Source organism: Aythya fuligula, chromosome 1 (assembly GCF_009819795.1).
Source record: "Aythya fuligula isolate bAytFul2 chromosome 1, bAytFul2.pri, whole genome shotgun sequence".
Lineage (NCBI taxonomy): Eukaryota > Metazoa > Chordata > Aves > Anseriformes > Anatidae > Aythya > Aythya fuligula.
The window spans coordinates 10,038,548-10,055,936 of record NC_045559.1 but is presented as its reverse complement, the minus strand read 5'-3'; the positions used below and the strand labels follow the sequence as shown (position 1 = coordinate 10,055,936).

General features: G+C 34.9%; 1 protein-coding gene across 5 annotated transcripts in view; it reads right to left on the bottom strand.

Moving 5' to 3' along the window:
• The window catches only part of PCLO (piccolo presynaptic cytomatrix protein), a 365,900-nt gene that overhangs the window by 65,213 nt on the left and 283,298 nt on the right, over positions 1–17,389 (bottom strand). For all 5 annotated transcript variants that reach the window (XM_032208140.1, XM_032208141.1, XM_032208145.1 and 2 more), the window contains exons 14-18: positions 16,187–16,237; positions 14,960–15,090; positions 13,241–13,267; positions 8,289–8,382; positions 1,210–1,281 (exon numbers count right to left, since the gene is read on the bottom strand). In XM_032208140.1, the coding sequence (XP_032064031.1) occupies positions 1,210–1,281; positions 8,289–8,382; positions 13,241–13,267; positions 14,960–15,090; positions 16,187–16,237 (375 nt within the window). The remainder of the gene's footprint in view (positions 1–1,209; positions 1,282–8,288; positions 8,383–13,240; positions 13,268–14,959; positions 15,091–16,186; positions 16,238–17,389) is intronic.

Below are 17,389 nucleotides of genomic sequence, written 5' to 3'. Positions count from 1 at the left end.
CATTTTACTGAGTACCCTGGACTTCAAAATGGTCCTGAAGTACACTGGATGGTCTTTTCCCATGAAGCACGGTTTTCATGTTTAAGTTTGAATAATTCAATAAATAAAATAGTTCTAGAGGTTTAAAATATTTGAAGGCAAAGTTTAAATCTTCCTGTAGGAGCACCTGCTGGAGCATCCATTTTGTAAATGTCATAAATGACAGTGACGTAACTATTCAGTAAAACCCAGCTTTTGGAAAAATATGCTGAACCCAACAGGAATACTGATGTGGCATGCAGAAAATAAGTAATCATGTAGCTGCTTCCTATACATTTATTTTAGTAATTGTTCAAATAGTGTCACTGATTGCTCAGTTTTAGAGTTACACAAATGGATACTGGAGCTGAACTGAATGCCTTTTTGATAAATTCAAATGCAGACTAAGCAGAGGTATTCGGAGTTACTCTGTATATGAACAGTAATTTGAGCAATCGATTTTTCTGGGCTTCTGTTTCTAATTATAATCTTCTTTGGTAATAACATTTTTAATTACTTATTTGACATCATACTTATTGCTGGTAACTCTATATTATATGTCCATATGTTTGTTTGCTTTTAAAAGAGAGATCACACTGCTTCCCATGATCACTAATATATTTTTAATTACCAGGGTATTCAGGCCTTACAAGATTTTGCCTTCACTTATACTTTGGCAATGATATTACTATTTTTTAGTGTTATAAAGAAGACCTTGAATCTGCAAGAGCAAATAACAGACTCTTGCTGTTAATTGTGGATGTTCTATCATGTGTCTTGATGGCAAAATTTAATCCTTCAATAATTTCCAAAGACTGATACCTGCTCGGCCTTCCTATGTTATGTTAAAATCAAGGCTGGCATTTTATCAGTCACAACAAGAATTCAGTCACATCTTGGGATCAAAAAAATAAATAGGTAAATAAAATCAGTGAAGTAACATTCTGTTGAGTCCTGAGTGAATTTACCCACTGTTTACCAAGATAAGGACAGGCATCTTATATGTGTGAATGAAGGAAATTATGATCAATTGTTGTGAAGTCAGCAGTAATATTGTGCTGTAAGAAAGTTTATACCTAATGTGTTTTTACTAGTCCCATACAGTGTAAGCAAACATTGTCCAAATACTAACAAGCCATTCATTGCCTTTCTAACTGGTCAAGGGCAGAGAGAAAGAAAGACGATACTCACTTCACCAAGGAAGTCATTCGATGAGAATCTATCATAATCCCAGACAGTCACTTCCAGTGTTTTCTTTTTCAGCTGCAATTTAAGTCAAAAGGAAATTAACCCCATTGCTATCATAAACTTCAAAACAATTATGTATGATGGTATATTTTCATTATCTCCTCATTGTACTATTTTTTATAGAGACAGATGGGCAGTTTTGTGACCACCACAACAGCCAAACTGATTTTCAAAGCCCTGTTTTTGTAGTTCTGCAGCTTTTCTCATTATCAAGTCTGAGTGGTCTGAACTTCAACATTTAGTTCAAGATTATTTTAAAATGAATTTCATACGTGTTATTTAAAACACCCTATTGAAACAGCCTCACCTGTGATGACCTGGCTTTAATACCTGTACAAATTCAGTGCAGTCAATGAGACTCTACAAATGGTCCAGACATGGACAAGTTTTACCACCAGGCAGTAATGACGGCCATCAAAACTTACTATCTGCAGATTGTGTTAAACATGATATCTGTGTCAAGCACCCTTCTAACAGGCTAACATAAGAAAGAAGTAAGTCTTTTTATCATAGAATCATAGAATATTCTGAGTTGGAATGGACCCACAAGGATCATCAGGTCAAACATATGGCTCCACACAGTTAAATTAAACTATAATTCTGACAGCACTGTCTAAATGCTTCGTGAACTCCAGAAGGCTTGGTGCCATGAACACTTCCCTAGGGAGCCTGTTCCAGTGTCTGACCACCCTTTCGTTGAAGAACCATTTCCTAACACCCAGCCTGACCCTCCCATGTTCCAGCTCCATGCCATTCCCTTGGGTCCTATCACTGACCCAGAGAGCAGAGCTCAGTGCCTGCCCCTCTGATCTCCTTGTGAGGAAGCAGCAGGCCTCCATGAGGCCTCCATGAGGTCTCAGCCTCCTCTGCTGAACAAACTAAGGAATGTCTGCTGGCTGCTGATCTTCCCCTCTAGACCTTTCACCAGAGGTCTTTATACAAAAAAGTATCTCTCACCAAAGGTTTTTATATGAAAAGATAGCTCAAAGCAGAGAAACTGTCGTCCAAAGCAGTTGACCTTATTAGAAAGATTGATCTGAGTGTCATCCCAGGGATCCATGGGGACAGATGGGAAGAAGAAGGTTGATTGATGGTAAGAACAAGACTGATTATTGGTGTTGTATACTGGAGCAAAAGTCTAGCATAGAGGCAACAAATAAATTAACATGACTTAGCAGAGGGAAGGACAAAGTCACGGGGAGTATCAGATATCTGTGAAGTCAGACTACAAAGTTTTAAGTGAAGAATTTGTTGGATACTTCTAAGTGTTGCTAAAGAAAACAGAACACCGTTCACATACTTGAATAAAAGAGATCACAACCAGAAATCTTATGTAATAATCAACATCATCATCCCAACAGAAGCTGCTCTGACTGTTAATTTGCTGCTTAGGAGAAAGGACAAAAAAAGATTGAGTTGTTGTTCAAAATCATAAGCTATAAAATTTACTGTACGTTACATACACTTTCAAGAAGAGCATCATTTCCCATTTACTTCCGTTTCACCTTGGTTTAATATAACACAGGTTCAGACAGTTTTAAATAATTTTAAATTGCCTTTAACTAATAATTTCATCTTATTATTATGTATTATGAATATCTTTTGGTCACAGCTAATTTTAGAATAATGAACAGCTATGCAAATTCAGTTTCTTTGGAAATCGTATTAAAATCAGCATATCCCTGTAAGCCCACACAAAAGGAAATTGTGTTATTTTTAGCATCTATGATGTACTCTTTAAGAAGGCAAAAACATGACTTGAAAGCTAAGATTACAAACCAAAAATAATAATTGAGAACAATTCCTTAATCTTTCTTTGTTTTAATCCTACCTATTTAGGCAACATTTAACATATTCTTCTTAAAAATACAATGCAAAAAGTAAGCAAAAATTTGAACAAGGGAAAGGTTCTGCCTTGAATATCTTTTACATATATGTAAAGGGGATTTCCTTGACTAAATAAAATGTATTTTCTTTGCTGTTCAAAGAGAGTATTAAAATTGCAATGTGAAATCTAACCTGAAAAATAAGTTGAACAACCTGTGGTCCATGCTACTTTTAGTTTCTTGGGTGATACTATTTTCTGCTAGTTGCTATACTAAGTATATGTATGTTTGCCCAGAAAAACAGGAATCACATAAATGCTTTTCAGAAATTCATTGTCTCAACGTTTGTTATTTTGAGAGGATATAGTTGCTAATTGTTTCAAGTTACGGCTGCGCAAGGACAGAGAGAAGAACACATAGAACCAGAGGAAAAACAAAACAAAACAAAACATAGCACAACAACAACAAACAAATATGGAGCTGAAATATTTTTTTTTGTGGAAATGGGAAAATAGAGATTTTCCAGTAACTGCAATCCTACTTTGCTAGCATTTTTTATGGTAATAAAATTGTGCTGAAAACTTGCAGCACTCTACATTTCATTGAGTTATCTATTTTAAGCCTCTTAGTTTGATAAAGCTTTTATGAAATATTATGACAATGAAAAAACATCAAAACAGCTTTATTAGGCAGTAAATGAAATGAGTTTTGAAAAGGAGGAAAATTTGCTTTTCTGAAGATGTATTTATGTACTATTACTAAGGCCAAGGAACACTCAATAGCTAGGGATTTTAAAAGCAGCCATTATACTGTCACAGGAAAGCAAGGTTTTGCCTTACATCATCCAATTTTAGGTTGTGAGGACATAAGTTCAGATCCTCATCAGAAATTTAACTGACAGCATTGCTGAAAATGATTTTTTGGAAATGGTCTCCATATGACAGTAGGCTCCTGCAAGTAGGCAATGCATTCACAAGCGAATGAGAAGGTGCACCTAAAAGAGGCAAAGCAGTTTGACCCAGATGATTTTACAAATGTTGTGAAGCTAATTTGAGTTTAAAGAACGTTACAAAAACAGTGCTACTAAGCCACAACTAATTTTGATTTTGGACTCTGCCTTGTGGAAGTGAAAATTAAAAAAAAATAAAAAAAAATAAAAGAAAAAAGAGAGAGAAAGAGAAAGAAAATAAACATCTAAGATTTCCACATTATGACGTGAGAAATCCAGTCAGCTTTAGGCTGCTGTGGAAAAACGTAATTTAAAGAAGATAAAGGAATATGCAGAAACAGACAGTGTGAATAATATTTTCTCTTATTGATGACCAAACCAATGCCACACATGACAGAAGTGTCTATTACTGGATTTGAATGACTGGAGGTCCCTTGATGTTGTGACTAATAATGCTAGTCCATGTAATTAAAATGCATTAATTGAAAAATTTAATGGATTCTCCTTGAGAAAGCTTATACAACTCATGACTGGAAAAAAGGCATCATTTTAATGCAGGTTTTTTTTTTTTTTTTTTTTTTTTTTTTTTTTTCCAATGAAGAAAGTAAATTCCTATAATCAGTTTAGAAATATTTTAAAAGTTTGCAATCTCAGTCAGGATATTTGATGAGTAGAAATAAAGGTGTTGTATTACCTTATGCATTATACTTATGTTTCCACTGATATTTAACATTTAAAGGTACCCATCTCTATAATGCTGTACTTCAGTATGTGGGAGGACAGAAAGACTTTTAGAAACTTACATTTTCTTGTCCAAGATTTATGTGCCAGCACCTTGCTGATTCATAAGAAATCACTTCTGGAAATAAGATTTAGGCTCCTAAATCACTGAAGGATCTTGAATATATTACTCTTTCTAAATATGTTATCTTCAATTTAAGAATATGAACAACAGCAAGAACCATATGCTTTAATGAATTCTATCCATTATTTAAGAAAACATTTTGCCTGCTTTTTAATAAATAAGAAATTGAGGAAAACAATGCCACATCTTAGATTGTGGTCATACATTAGACCAGTGACCTAACCAGCAACAGAACTTTCAACTTTTACCATCTTCTGAAATCATCCTAAAGCTTCTTTTCCTTACCTGAGTAGGCATATGACTTGAGTTTGCAATTATTATGCAATATTGTAATGTGTGTACTTAGTATTCTTCTCCAACTGTAATTATCTACACTTTGTTACTTAAAAAAACACCCTCAAATTACTAAATATTTAGTTTATTTTTTGTTCTCTGTTAAAATGGAATGTGCTATGTTATAAAACCAGTTATTCTGACCTTGAAAAATCAATTTCATTTCAAAGAGTGATGTGTTTCCCATAATTATTTTCATTTTAATTTCAGCGAGGTTATGAAAGTGTAAAGGAAAATGAAAAATTGTACAACTAGCTAAAGTCTAGACAGCAACATTGAAAAGACTATATTAGGAAATATTTAATGATACTTATTTGCTGTCAGGAAACAACCGTGCTTTGATGGAAGATAAGGAAATGCTTCTTTGAAGAAATAATATTTATAAAGACTTCTGAGTTTGTGGGAATGACTGCTAACTCTACAGATTGGTGTTGATGCAGCCATGCTTGTTTGTTGACCAGAACACTCATTTTTAGTCTATCATAATTATTATCTTGCATTTCTCTTCATGCTCCTAACTATTGTGAAATTTCTGTGCATGAGGGCTATGAGTGCAAACAATGTACTGTTATATGGTGATCGTTCTTTAAACTGTAGAGGGTACTTGTCCTGGTTTCAGTTAGAAACAGAATTAATTTTCTTCCTAGTAGCTGGTGGAATGCTGTGTTTTGGCTTAGGATGAGAAGAGTGCTGATAACACCCCGATGTTTTAATTGTTGCAGAGCAGTGCTTATACCAAGCCAAGGACATCTCAGCCTTTTGCTTTGTCCTGCCAACAGGCAGGCTGGGGGTGCAGTAAGAGCTGGGAGGGGACAGACCCAGGACAGGTGATCCAAACTAGCCAAAGGGGTATTCCATACCATCTGACATCATGCTAAACAATATATAGGGGTGGCTAGCCGGGGGGAGGGGGCCGGACTGCTCGGTTAGGCTGGGCATCGGTCAGCGGGTGGTGAGCAATTGCATTGTGCATCACTTGTTTGTACATATTATTATTATTTTCCTATTATCACCATTGTATTATTATTATTATTGTTGTTATTATTACTTTTGTTATTATTATTTTCCTGTCTTATTAAACTGTCTTTATCTCAACTCACGGGCTTCACTTTCCATTTCTCTCCCCCGTCCCAGAGAGGGAGGGGGAGGGTGAGCGAACGGCTGCGTGGTGTTTAGCTGCCGGCCGGGTTAAACCATGACAGTACTTCTCATGGTGGAATCAGTTGGTGAGTTATTAATGTATTTTACTGTATATTCTGTAAATCAAGGCACTGAATTTTACACAATATGAGAAACACTGACATCAGTATCTTACCACTAGATAAAAGCCATAGAAGGAAATGCCTGCATACACTTCTGTGTGAGAAGACAAAATATACAATATATGTGGTACTAGGATGAAACATGCATTTGTAATTGTAAGCATTGCATGAAAGTATGAGAGGAAAAGGAGATCTGCAAACAGAAAGCAAAAGTTCAAAGAATTCCATATGTAACCTAAAAGCAAATTTCATCGAGCAATAGTCAAAAGACTGACATCAAAGATATAAAGAGATTTTCTAACATAGATCTTTGTCCAAGAAATTGTAAACTAAGATTATCCAATTGCCAAACAGCCATTGAACATCCAACACCCTTAATTACAACTCTGGAAATGTCACAGAAGAACCAAAAAGCAAATTAAGTAAACTGAGGAGTCTGTCTTAAATGGGAAGCTCAGACCATGTTGTTTGGAAATATTGCTAAGACTTACCAAACATTCTTATCAAACACAGAAGACCTAAGGTTTATACTGCAGCAAGACAAACCTCATAGTTTTTTTCTTTACTCCTTAGGCTTTCACTGTCAGTGAACTGCCATTTATGCAAGTCTACAAGAAAAAGCATGCAAAACCCAGCAAATCAAAACCACTATGATATAGATACTTAGATATAGATAACAAGGGGCCTCTACAGTAAATCTGAGGTAATGCCTCTAATAGCAAGATGTATATATTGCATGAGCAACCATGCAAGTCCCTCTGTGAGAGGGGTTTTGCTCCATGCAAAATCCGATGTTTTAATCTATGTTCATAGATTCATAGGAAGAATGAATAAACAAACTTTAAGTTAGCAAGATAATACCGATGTCTTTGTGTTGTGTTGGAGAAGTATATAAAAGTATTGGTTCATGAAAGAATCTGATCTTGGTAAGCTTTTTTTCTGAAGTACTGAAACATTAGATGGCCTTGAAAAACAAAGCTGAAAGCATCAAGAACAAAACACCAAGAAAGGCAGAAAGATTTGGGAGAGCCTACAGATGGTATTCTATAAAAATATGCTTCGTAATTTAAACAGGCTGATCATTTTGTCCATTGTGCCTTCTTCAAACAGTAAAAGGTCTCTTTAAAAAGGAAGATGCAGAAAAAGAAGAGTGGATTGCTACATACTGCCTCAGTTAACCCCTTGGATCAGTTAGAGTTATGAAACAACCAAGAAATAGACACAGAAGGCTTCCACTGAACTATTCCCCAGATGTGATTTAAATCTTTCTATAACAAGGGAATTAAATCTCTTCTGAATTTTGTTGAACAGATTCATATTTCAAAACCATTGCTGTAAATTATTGGTAAATGTAAACATGTATCTCTACATTTCATAAACATTTTTGAACAAGAAAATATTTTTAAGAACTGTGTTTTCTGTGAACTTGCATGGTTTTTGGAATCAAGAGTGATGCTGATTTCTGCATCTACTACACCAGCTTCAGTCTGGATTAATTCCCTCCCTGTGTTCCATAATCATTTTTAGAAATAACACATCCATACTTACAACATGCTTATCAATGTAATCCACACAAATGATCATTTTTATGAATAGAAAGAACAAGAAAAGAGAATTGATATAGTGATCTCTATAAGAGGCAAGGACATAGTTACAAATTTCCCCTGAATTTGGCAAGATTTCTTAGGAGTTCACAAAGTTGCCAGTGCCACTGCACGATAAGCACTGCAGACCACATAAATAAATATAGCAGCAAATTGCACTGAATAGTATTACCACTTACGCACCTGCTCCACAGAGATATTTTTATAAATGACCGTCTGATTCCACTCAGGATTCAAGCTTTTCTGCACATACTTAGTTCTTCGCTTGTACTCAGCACTGAATTTGAACAAAGGAAGGAAACATCACATTAACAATCTTTTGTTTCTTTCCGTTCTAATACAAAACAACTCCCGCCCCCCCAAAAAACAAACAAGCAAACAAACAAACAAACAAAAAGAAATCTCAGAGGAAAAAAAAAATATATCCTTTATTTCTGTAACAATTGAGGGTTACAAGAGGATGACAGCCTACTTTGTTTGTTTGTTTTGTTTTTGTTTCGCTACACTTAGTATATTTTCTTGACATCTGACTCTTCAGTGGACTATTGCTGCCTACAACTGTGTCTACATAAAGCATCAGTCAGCGAATGCACATATGCTTTGTTCTCTCATTGTATGTGTTGTGCTCTGACTATAAATGAAAGTGATAATGCATTGATTTCTTTACCAAGACCATCTTCCTACTATCACTTTAAGGTACCAGAAATCCATTATATTTATAGGTTATGGTCTCTAATTACTGGATTGCCATCACACTAGAACATTCAGGGATGACCATGGAGTAAATAATATCCTGTTAATGATAGAAACAATAATTTATTATTGATCCTGTTCTCTGCCTCTAACTGCACTGGAAACAAACATAAAAGTACATCAAGCTCATGATTTCTTTTTTTTTTTTTTTTTTTTTAATCAATAGCCAAGAATAAAACATTGGCTGCATAATCTGTTTTTAAAAAAGACTTGGCAGGGCTTTCTATTGTACTTTGCATTTTCCAAGGATGGGGAAAGCAATACACAAACCTTTAATAGCATATGGATTCATCTAGTGTCATGAGCTTTGATGTCTGATCTGCTTCCATTCCAATTTTAATTTAACATAAATTTTAATGGATATCTCAAAAGAACTTGGCAGGAGAACATAAAAAGCTTTCAATATTTTGAAAATCCAGTGAGATATAAGGCAAAGAACTTATTTTTGTCACTCTGCAAATTTAACTTGGGTTCAAATGTCCTATACAGTAAGGTCATACATATTACATCTGTTACTAGATCCAGGACCTTCTCCAGCGCTAAGACAAAATCACAGACTCATAGAATTATTAAGGTGAAAAAGACCTTCAAGACCATATGGTCCAACCATCTCCCTACCACTAATGTCACCCACTAAACCATGTCCCTAAACACCAAGTCCAATCTTTTCTTGAACATCCCCAGGGACAGTGATTCCACCACATCCCTGGGCAACTCGTTCCAATGCCTGACTGCTCTTTCTGAGAAGAAATGGCACAGAAAGACCTTTATCCGCTCTGTTAAACTCCCTTATGATACCTTAATATTAATATTTGGTAGTGTGATTTTTCTCCTGATTGTCCCACTTCTGACTTCAGATTGAACCGTGTTTTGGTTCAAACTGTAGTACAGTCTCACAGCTGATGAACTACATTCCTTTCATATGAGATTAATACAGAAGATGCACTCCAGAGGCTCATTTAATCAGCCAGACACTAATATGTACTGTGCATTGTACCAGGCTCATGTGAGTCCAAATTAAAGTTATGTGAAATATGCCTGTGTTTCATTGTCACATATATACCAATGTTGGGTCTTCAGCACCACCAGTTTCATTCTACAAACTCAATACTGTTGTGCAGTGCTCGCTTCTAATTATTGGACTTAGTGGCTGTACACACTAAACTCTCCTGAAGTTTTGCCACTAAAAGTAATAATACTGCTTTTCAAAATAATTCTGCAAAAATTAAAACACAACATCAATGATTGTATTAGTAGGTTCTGGATTAGAAATTTCCTCTATTCTCAGTAGATTTTAAATCTGATCACTTGCTTTGATAGCCTTTTTTCACTTTGTAACTGTTCACTGTCCATTGAAAATATTGGTTCCCATGTGCTGAAAAGATACTATACTGAATATATGGAAATATTTTGTTGTTAATGCAATTAAGCTACTGTGTTCTAAAGGAGACAAGGCACAATGGATCTGGTGTTTATCTTAAATCTCACTAAGTAATTGAGCTGAGTACCAGGCAAGTGTACATGGAAAACAACCAACATCAGTAGATTACTGAGCCACTACAACTAGAACACAAGAACCAGAGTCCTGAAGGGGACATAGCATCAGTTTCTTAAAACTGGTATGTCATCAAATGTCACGTACATTGATACTGTAGTAGTGGAGATGCAGTATAAGAACAGACCATACTACTCTGCTTCTGGGACTACACTGAACAGATTCTGAGTAAACATAATAGTGAGGCCTCTTGATACATTTAGATATTATTAAGTATGAACAGTAATAAACCTTACTGACATTTCCGTCCTGAAACCTACTGCTCAATGAAATTTTCTTTAAACCTAAGCACACTTCTGTTTCTTTTGAATTTTTATTTAAAAATGATTATTTCCAGTATTAATTTTACTTTCAGTAACTCACTTAAAATGTATATATCTTATAAAAATATCAATTTTTACATAAAAAATGGGTACTGATATGCATTTTGTTCTTTCTTTTCTTTTTAAAGAGAGTAATTTGCAATGCCTAGCAAGCACCACTTCATTTTCACAAACTTATTACAAGGAAAAGTTTTGTCTCTTCTGTCTCTTCAATAATAACATATCAGGGTTGCAGAAAAAGGTACAACATAGATATGCTCAAGGTAACAAAATATTTTGGCTCACAATGATAGGAAAATAAGTCCTCTTAGTTTTCTTACTCAGGTTGTCGGTTCTGACTGATACCTTCTAATGAAAGTTACTTGTAACCATTTGTTTGCTCATAGATATTCTACATAGTTCCATTAATTTTTTATTTTTTGCAAAACATGCTATTCACTGTCTTCTAATTTACTGAAAAACGTGAAGGACATTGGAATCTGTGAAACAAAGTATCTGGCAGCCTCTGCTTATGAGAAGAAAGCAGCGGCTGTCAATAAGAAAGTTAGTTGTGTCAGCCACTGTGTACAATCACTTTTTGAAAACAGGTTTCTTTTTTTTCTTGTGTATCAGTAAGAGATGGATGAATGAAAATCTAGGGGGATCAAGACCATATGGAAGAGAAAGTTATTTCTTTGCAGTTTTTGCAAGGAAAATCTGAATCTTTTTAGAAACTAGATTTTGATAGCATATCCCATTCAGTATTGTGCTTAGATCTTTTAAACTCTTCAGCAGATTTTTTTTTCCTCTGCTCTCTGATCTGAAAAAAGCATCCTTGTCACTCTAAATCATCATGAGATTTCACTAACCCATGGAGAGGTATGAGACTGGCAAATGAGAACTGGGCTAGCAGCATCTCTTTCTTTGACCTCATGGTAGTCTTTAAACAATTATTCTGATTAATGAAATATTAATTTATCTAAATGTCTTCTGTAATCCATTTACTTTTTACCGTAACGAAGCTAGGATAGTACTATAGAGCTTGATCCATATGTTGTAAGATCAATACTCATTTAAAAGAACTGTTATACTTCTTTTTGAAGTAAAAAAGGTTCCTTTGTTCTATCAACCAAGAAAGTGAATCCATGATATCCATCTCTTAGTCCTGGATTTTATTTTGCAATATTACAACTTCACTACCTTTTTATAGCTTCTGATTCTTGCTGAAAATATGTGAGAACACTATTCAGGTAGTGTTGAATAGTAGAGTTGGCAGAGAAGAGAATTAAATGTGTTGTTGAAAGCATAACTCTGGAGTATTTCCAGTGAAGTATCTGGATCAAAATTGGCTAGGGGGGAATTAGCCCACATTCATGTAGCCTATGGTGTGGATCCATTGTAGAGGGAAGCAGGAGACCTTGATCACACGTAAGGAGGCACAGCTCCAGACTAAGCTGAAGGTCTTTAGATGTCTGAAAGGAAGGATCTGACAAATAAATTAAGTTCATCTTACTTATACACCTTCCCCCCAACAACTGCAATTAACAGATGGTAATGCTTTAATAAAACATTCATTAAAGCTAATCATACCTAGTATGAAATAATTTGCACTTGAAATTGTCATAGAGTATGCTGTATAAAAAGATATAAACTGTATTACTCTTTCCTTTATCTTTTCTCTATGCTTCCCTGGTTACAGATTATCAATATATAATACAACAGAAAGTGCAATGAAAAAAAAAGTTTAATAGAATAACTGCAAGTAACATGTGGCATTTAAACACATTCATTTAATAATTCTACTAATGAAGACCAGGCTGAAGATAGAGCAGATCTGTTTATTAAAAAGCCATCTGTTGACTTGTTTGGTCAGCTTTCTACTTTTAAGCAAATGCAGAGTGAAAGCTGAATTTCTATTATTGCGTATTTATCTTTGGTTGATACTAGTGTATCTTGAGAACGGAATTTTGCCTTATGTTTCCAAATCCAGGACAAACAAAGCACTAGTAATTCCAGTTAGTAAAAATTCAATTACACTGAATAGCCATTTATGTGCTCAAAAAGCTTTAAAGTCATCTGGGTGATTATCTAGATTGATACTTGGCATTAAAGTCCACACGCTGTGCAAAGCGCAGAGAGAAAAATATTCCATCTCACTTCCAAGCAATGCTGTTCCTGTTGGCATCTTGAGACAAGTTCACTGTGCATTGTTTTACAACTTTCAGCGAATGAGAATGAATTTTTAGACATCTATGACTAAATTAAACTCTTCCAGATATCAGAGGAAATTTCATGTGTCATCAGAGTTTGGGCCTAAGATATTACTGCATCAAGGCATATTAAATACTTGTTTCGAATTCCTTCTGACCTGGAAATCAGGTTCATTAGGGAATGAACAGCAAAACCATGCAGCAATTGTGTCATCACGACTTAAGAGAAATATGTATTTCAATGCACAAACTGATCATAACATCATGCTTGCATACAAAAATGAAAGAATAAAATTGAAACACAGTACACTCTACCTTGCATTTTGGACAACCATGACTTGTCTGCATACCCAGCATTAAACATAGTTAGGAACACAGAGGAAGCAGCATGAGAGAAAATGGGAAGAGACAGAGATGAAAGAAGATGTAAATAATGGTAGTTTCTAGTATCAGAATCAAAGGAAACAGAGGCATTACAAGGAATAAGCAGTCTTGTATGGATTGAACTACAGATAAAAGATACTTATGAACAGTTCAAGTCTCTGCTTTCAGATACAAGTTTTGCACTTTTGAGAAGCTCTTCATTTTCATTACTCCCAAAAGCCCCAACCTACACATTTAAAACAGTAAAATTGCCATATCTTAAACCCAAATAAAACTAAAATCCAAATTCTTCATAACTTGGCCCCAACTTTGAATCTATATTTTGATATGACTTAGAATTCTGCAGGTTGAACAACTCTGTAGTTCAAAGCCTTACTTCTACATCATGAATCTATCTGCAAAATTCTCAGTAAGATTGATTTGACAAGTATTTGACGAGACTCGTAGGTGCATTAAAAAAAAAAAAAAAAAAAAAAAAAAAGATTTAGTACCTGTTCCCATTATATTCAGTAATAGTTTTGGGCCCAGTGCCACTGAACAATATTGAATACTGTATAGCTGGAATCAGCAAGCTACTAAATACGCATGCTTTAGTTTCACCATTTGCATGCTTTTAGCTGTGTTTTCCCATATGCCAAATACTAAACTGTGACTTGAGCATGCACTTTCTAGTTACTTTGAATAGATCAGAAATACAGATTTTTAGTTATGTGGTCTCAGCCTAGGAGTCTTTTAGGATGAGTGTGATTACACAAATTGAGAAGTTTGCAGGAATTTGACTTTGCAAATTGAGGCCTTAGTTTAGTTTAAGGTAATCAGCTTAACTTTAGACAAATCTACTGTCAATTAAATCAGCAGTATTTTTATAGCTGATTATACTTACATATATGTGTGAAATTCTGCAAATTTATGGCACAAAAGGAGTTATAATATTGCTGATACAGAAAAAAATATTTTTTAAACAGTAATTAGCTATTTGTCATTACAGTCATTACAGAGTTTAAGAAAGCAATGGTCTATGAAAACATGGTCACTAATTTGTATAGTCTTTAAATATAAAATTACAAGAATTTCTAAAACTATATCTTAGCTCTTAATAAATACATAAATAAATAAAACACATGGAATGACTGCTTTCTGTCTCATATATCTCACCTTTAATATTATACTGCAATCTCAAATTAATCTCAGCTACTGTGATTGTGCATGTTTGCAAAACTGTACCTCAGCATGTAGATTTTTGTATTACATAATTACAGGACAATTCGTTACACCCAAATTCATGCACTTCAATACAAGTTAGAGACAGATTTCTAGGGAGAACTTTGAAGTCCATATGTTTATTGCCTTTCAGCATACTGTTATTCTCTTAATACACAATTTTCCATGTACTACAATTTTTAAATGGAAAGATAGGAAAAGGAATAGATGACATCTACACAAATGATCATGAAGACCCTGAAGTCAATAGCAAAGTATAAACATTCACCTGGAAATAGAGTCAGACTCTCCACTAAAAATTCACCATTTTTCCTGGTGTTGTACCTGTGCTTTCTAGAGCATTAAACTCTCGGTTCTTTTCATTAATGACAAGCAACAAGCCCAAATTTAAAGAAAGAAATTTCAGGTTAAAATTTCTCCTGCACTTACCCTCTCCCTGGAAGAAGATAAACTTTAACAAAGGGGTCAGAATAGCCATTATTGTCTCTGGGAGCAAGGTTTCTTGCCTGAAGGATGTGGATGATAAGGTTGCCAAGGTGCTTGTCATAGTTGATTTGAAGCTAGAGAAGGCATTTAAACACAGCAAGATTATTTTTATTTTTACTTTCTAAATGACTTCTCTCCAAAATCCTTTGCCTGAAGTGAGTATTACACCCTTAGTTTTGACTGGAAATAAAAACGTGGAATATTCTGTCTTTCTCTACTGACTAGAAGGAGATGCTAGATCATTATGTTGGATGTTGAAATAATTTTTTCTTTCACAGTCTGCCAGTATTGTTTAAAACAAAGGACACAGACGTATTGATCTATTCTATTCAGTAAAAATTTGAACACTTGATATTCTGCTGAGTAATAGACTGTTTATTCAGTAGAAACTACATACATACTGACTACCCAGATCCCAAGCCCAGGAAGTGTGTTATAGAAAATAGAATCATAGGATCATCTAGGTTGGAAAAGACCTTCTAGATCATTAAATGCATCCATCACCCTGACCTACCAAGACCCATCACTAAACCCTTAGTGTCACAAGTGTTATGGTACCTAACAAATTATGGGATTATGGATGTTATAGTACTATGGAAAGACCATATCTACATAGGAGAGAGAGAGACAAATACAGGAAATGAAAGAAAACTATAGAATATTAGTCTTCATTTGTTCTGCTTCTCCCAGTTCCACTGCTTTAAAAAACTAGAGTAAAATCAGTTTACTTAAAATATAATCACTAATTTGGCATTGCATAGAAATGTATACAGTGCACCATGAGAAACCCCTTATAGTCTTTGATGTAAGTAGAGTCCAGAAGGACTCTAGCTGAATATCAATAAAGTATGCAGTAAAGGCTGGGAATTGATGAAGGAAACCAAAATAACTGCACAAAGGTTAAATATTAGAATAAATTTCACTATATTTTTATCACTTTCAGGAAGAGTAGCATTTTTTTGTACTTGTTTGTATTTCACTAGCCAACTTTAAAGAGGAAACTGAAAACCTATCCTGACTTACACCACATGTTATTTCATCGAGTTACATTTCAAGGGGTAGAAAATCAATAATAAACCACTTAATAGAGATTGTTTTCAGCATGCTTATTCAACAGGGAAAATCAGCTAGTTGAAACAACAATTTACACATTAAGAATTACATATTTACCTGAATTTCTCCAGTAACTGGATGGGAAGCAGACTTTGTACCTTCAGTGGGCTGCCAGATTAAAATACACAAACAAATAAATACATAGGCACACAGTCACTTATATATAAATATGCATATTGGAAATAATAGATTCTCAAAAATAACTTTTTTTTTATATATATATATTGCAATATTGCCACACACTTTCATTTTCCTTACAGATCTTCTTGGAGTGTTGGATATGAATGGTTTTTGAATAAGGACAGCATGGAGACTACAAGTCCTGGACAAGAGCATGTTGAAGTTTAGGTAGTTCACTGCCCTTTTCAAATTAGCTGTGAAGAAACATCTCCCCAGTAACTCAGACCTGAGGACAAGACATAACGAGAAAAATCCCAGCCACACAATAATGCAAAAGAAAGCAATCCAAATCCACCTAGTTTTCATCTGGAAGTCACTGAAGTCAGAATGTTTCCTCAGAGTGAATCAGTCTGAGCTGCCCAACAAAAGGTCTCAAAGAGGGAGTTTCACTCCTTATGCCAAAGGCAGGGACCTATCTAACCATCATGCCAACTTTCAAGGTCAGGCTTAAATGGTTTACATTTCTCATATTTACCTCTACAAATAGATGTTATTATACTAGAATAGTTCAGCTCTTATACTAGTACCAACAATACAGACAATGCTACAAACTAACTTGGAATGAGCTGTGTTGCAGCTACAAAATTTTTGCAGAATATTCTAAATGCTCAATTTTTCAGAAATCTGAATAGCAAAAATAATTAATTGTTTCATACTGATTTTTTTATAATACAGAGTGTATTAGAAGTGATGCTGTAGAAGCAGTTCAGAGAAAAGGGAAAGGGCATGTTGAATTTGTGTTGGGACTTCCAAAGGCAGTTAAAATGAATTGCCTTTAACTGTTTAGTTACTTTGCTGTCTGTCACCTGCATGTCTGTAAAAATAAATGTACATTTTTAACTCCCTCCAGTTCTATAGAACACAGAATCATAGAATAACAGAATGGTTTGGGTTGAAAGATGACCTTACAGATCATCTAGTTCCAACACCCCTGCCATGGGCAGACATGTCCCACCAGACCAAGCTGCCTAAAGCCCTGTCTAACCTGGCCTTGAACACTTCAAGGGCTGGGGCATCCACAGCTTATGTGGTAACCTGTGCCAGTGCCTCACCACCCTTTGAGGGAAGTATTTCCTCCTA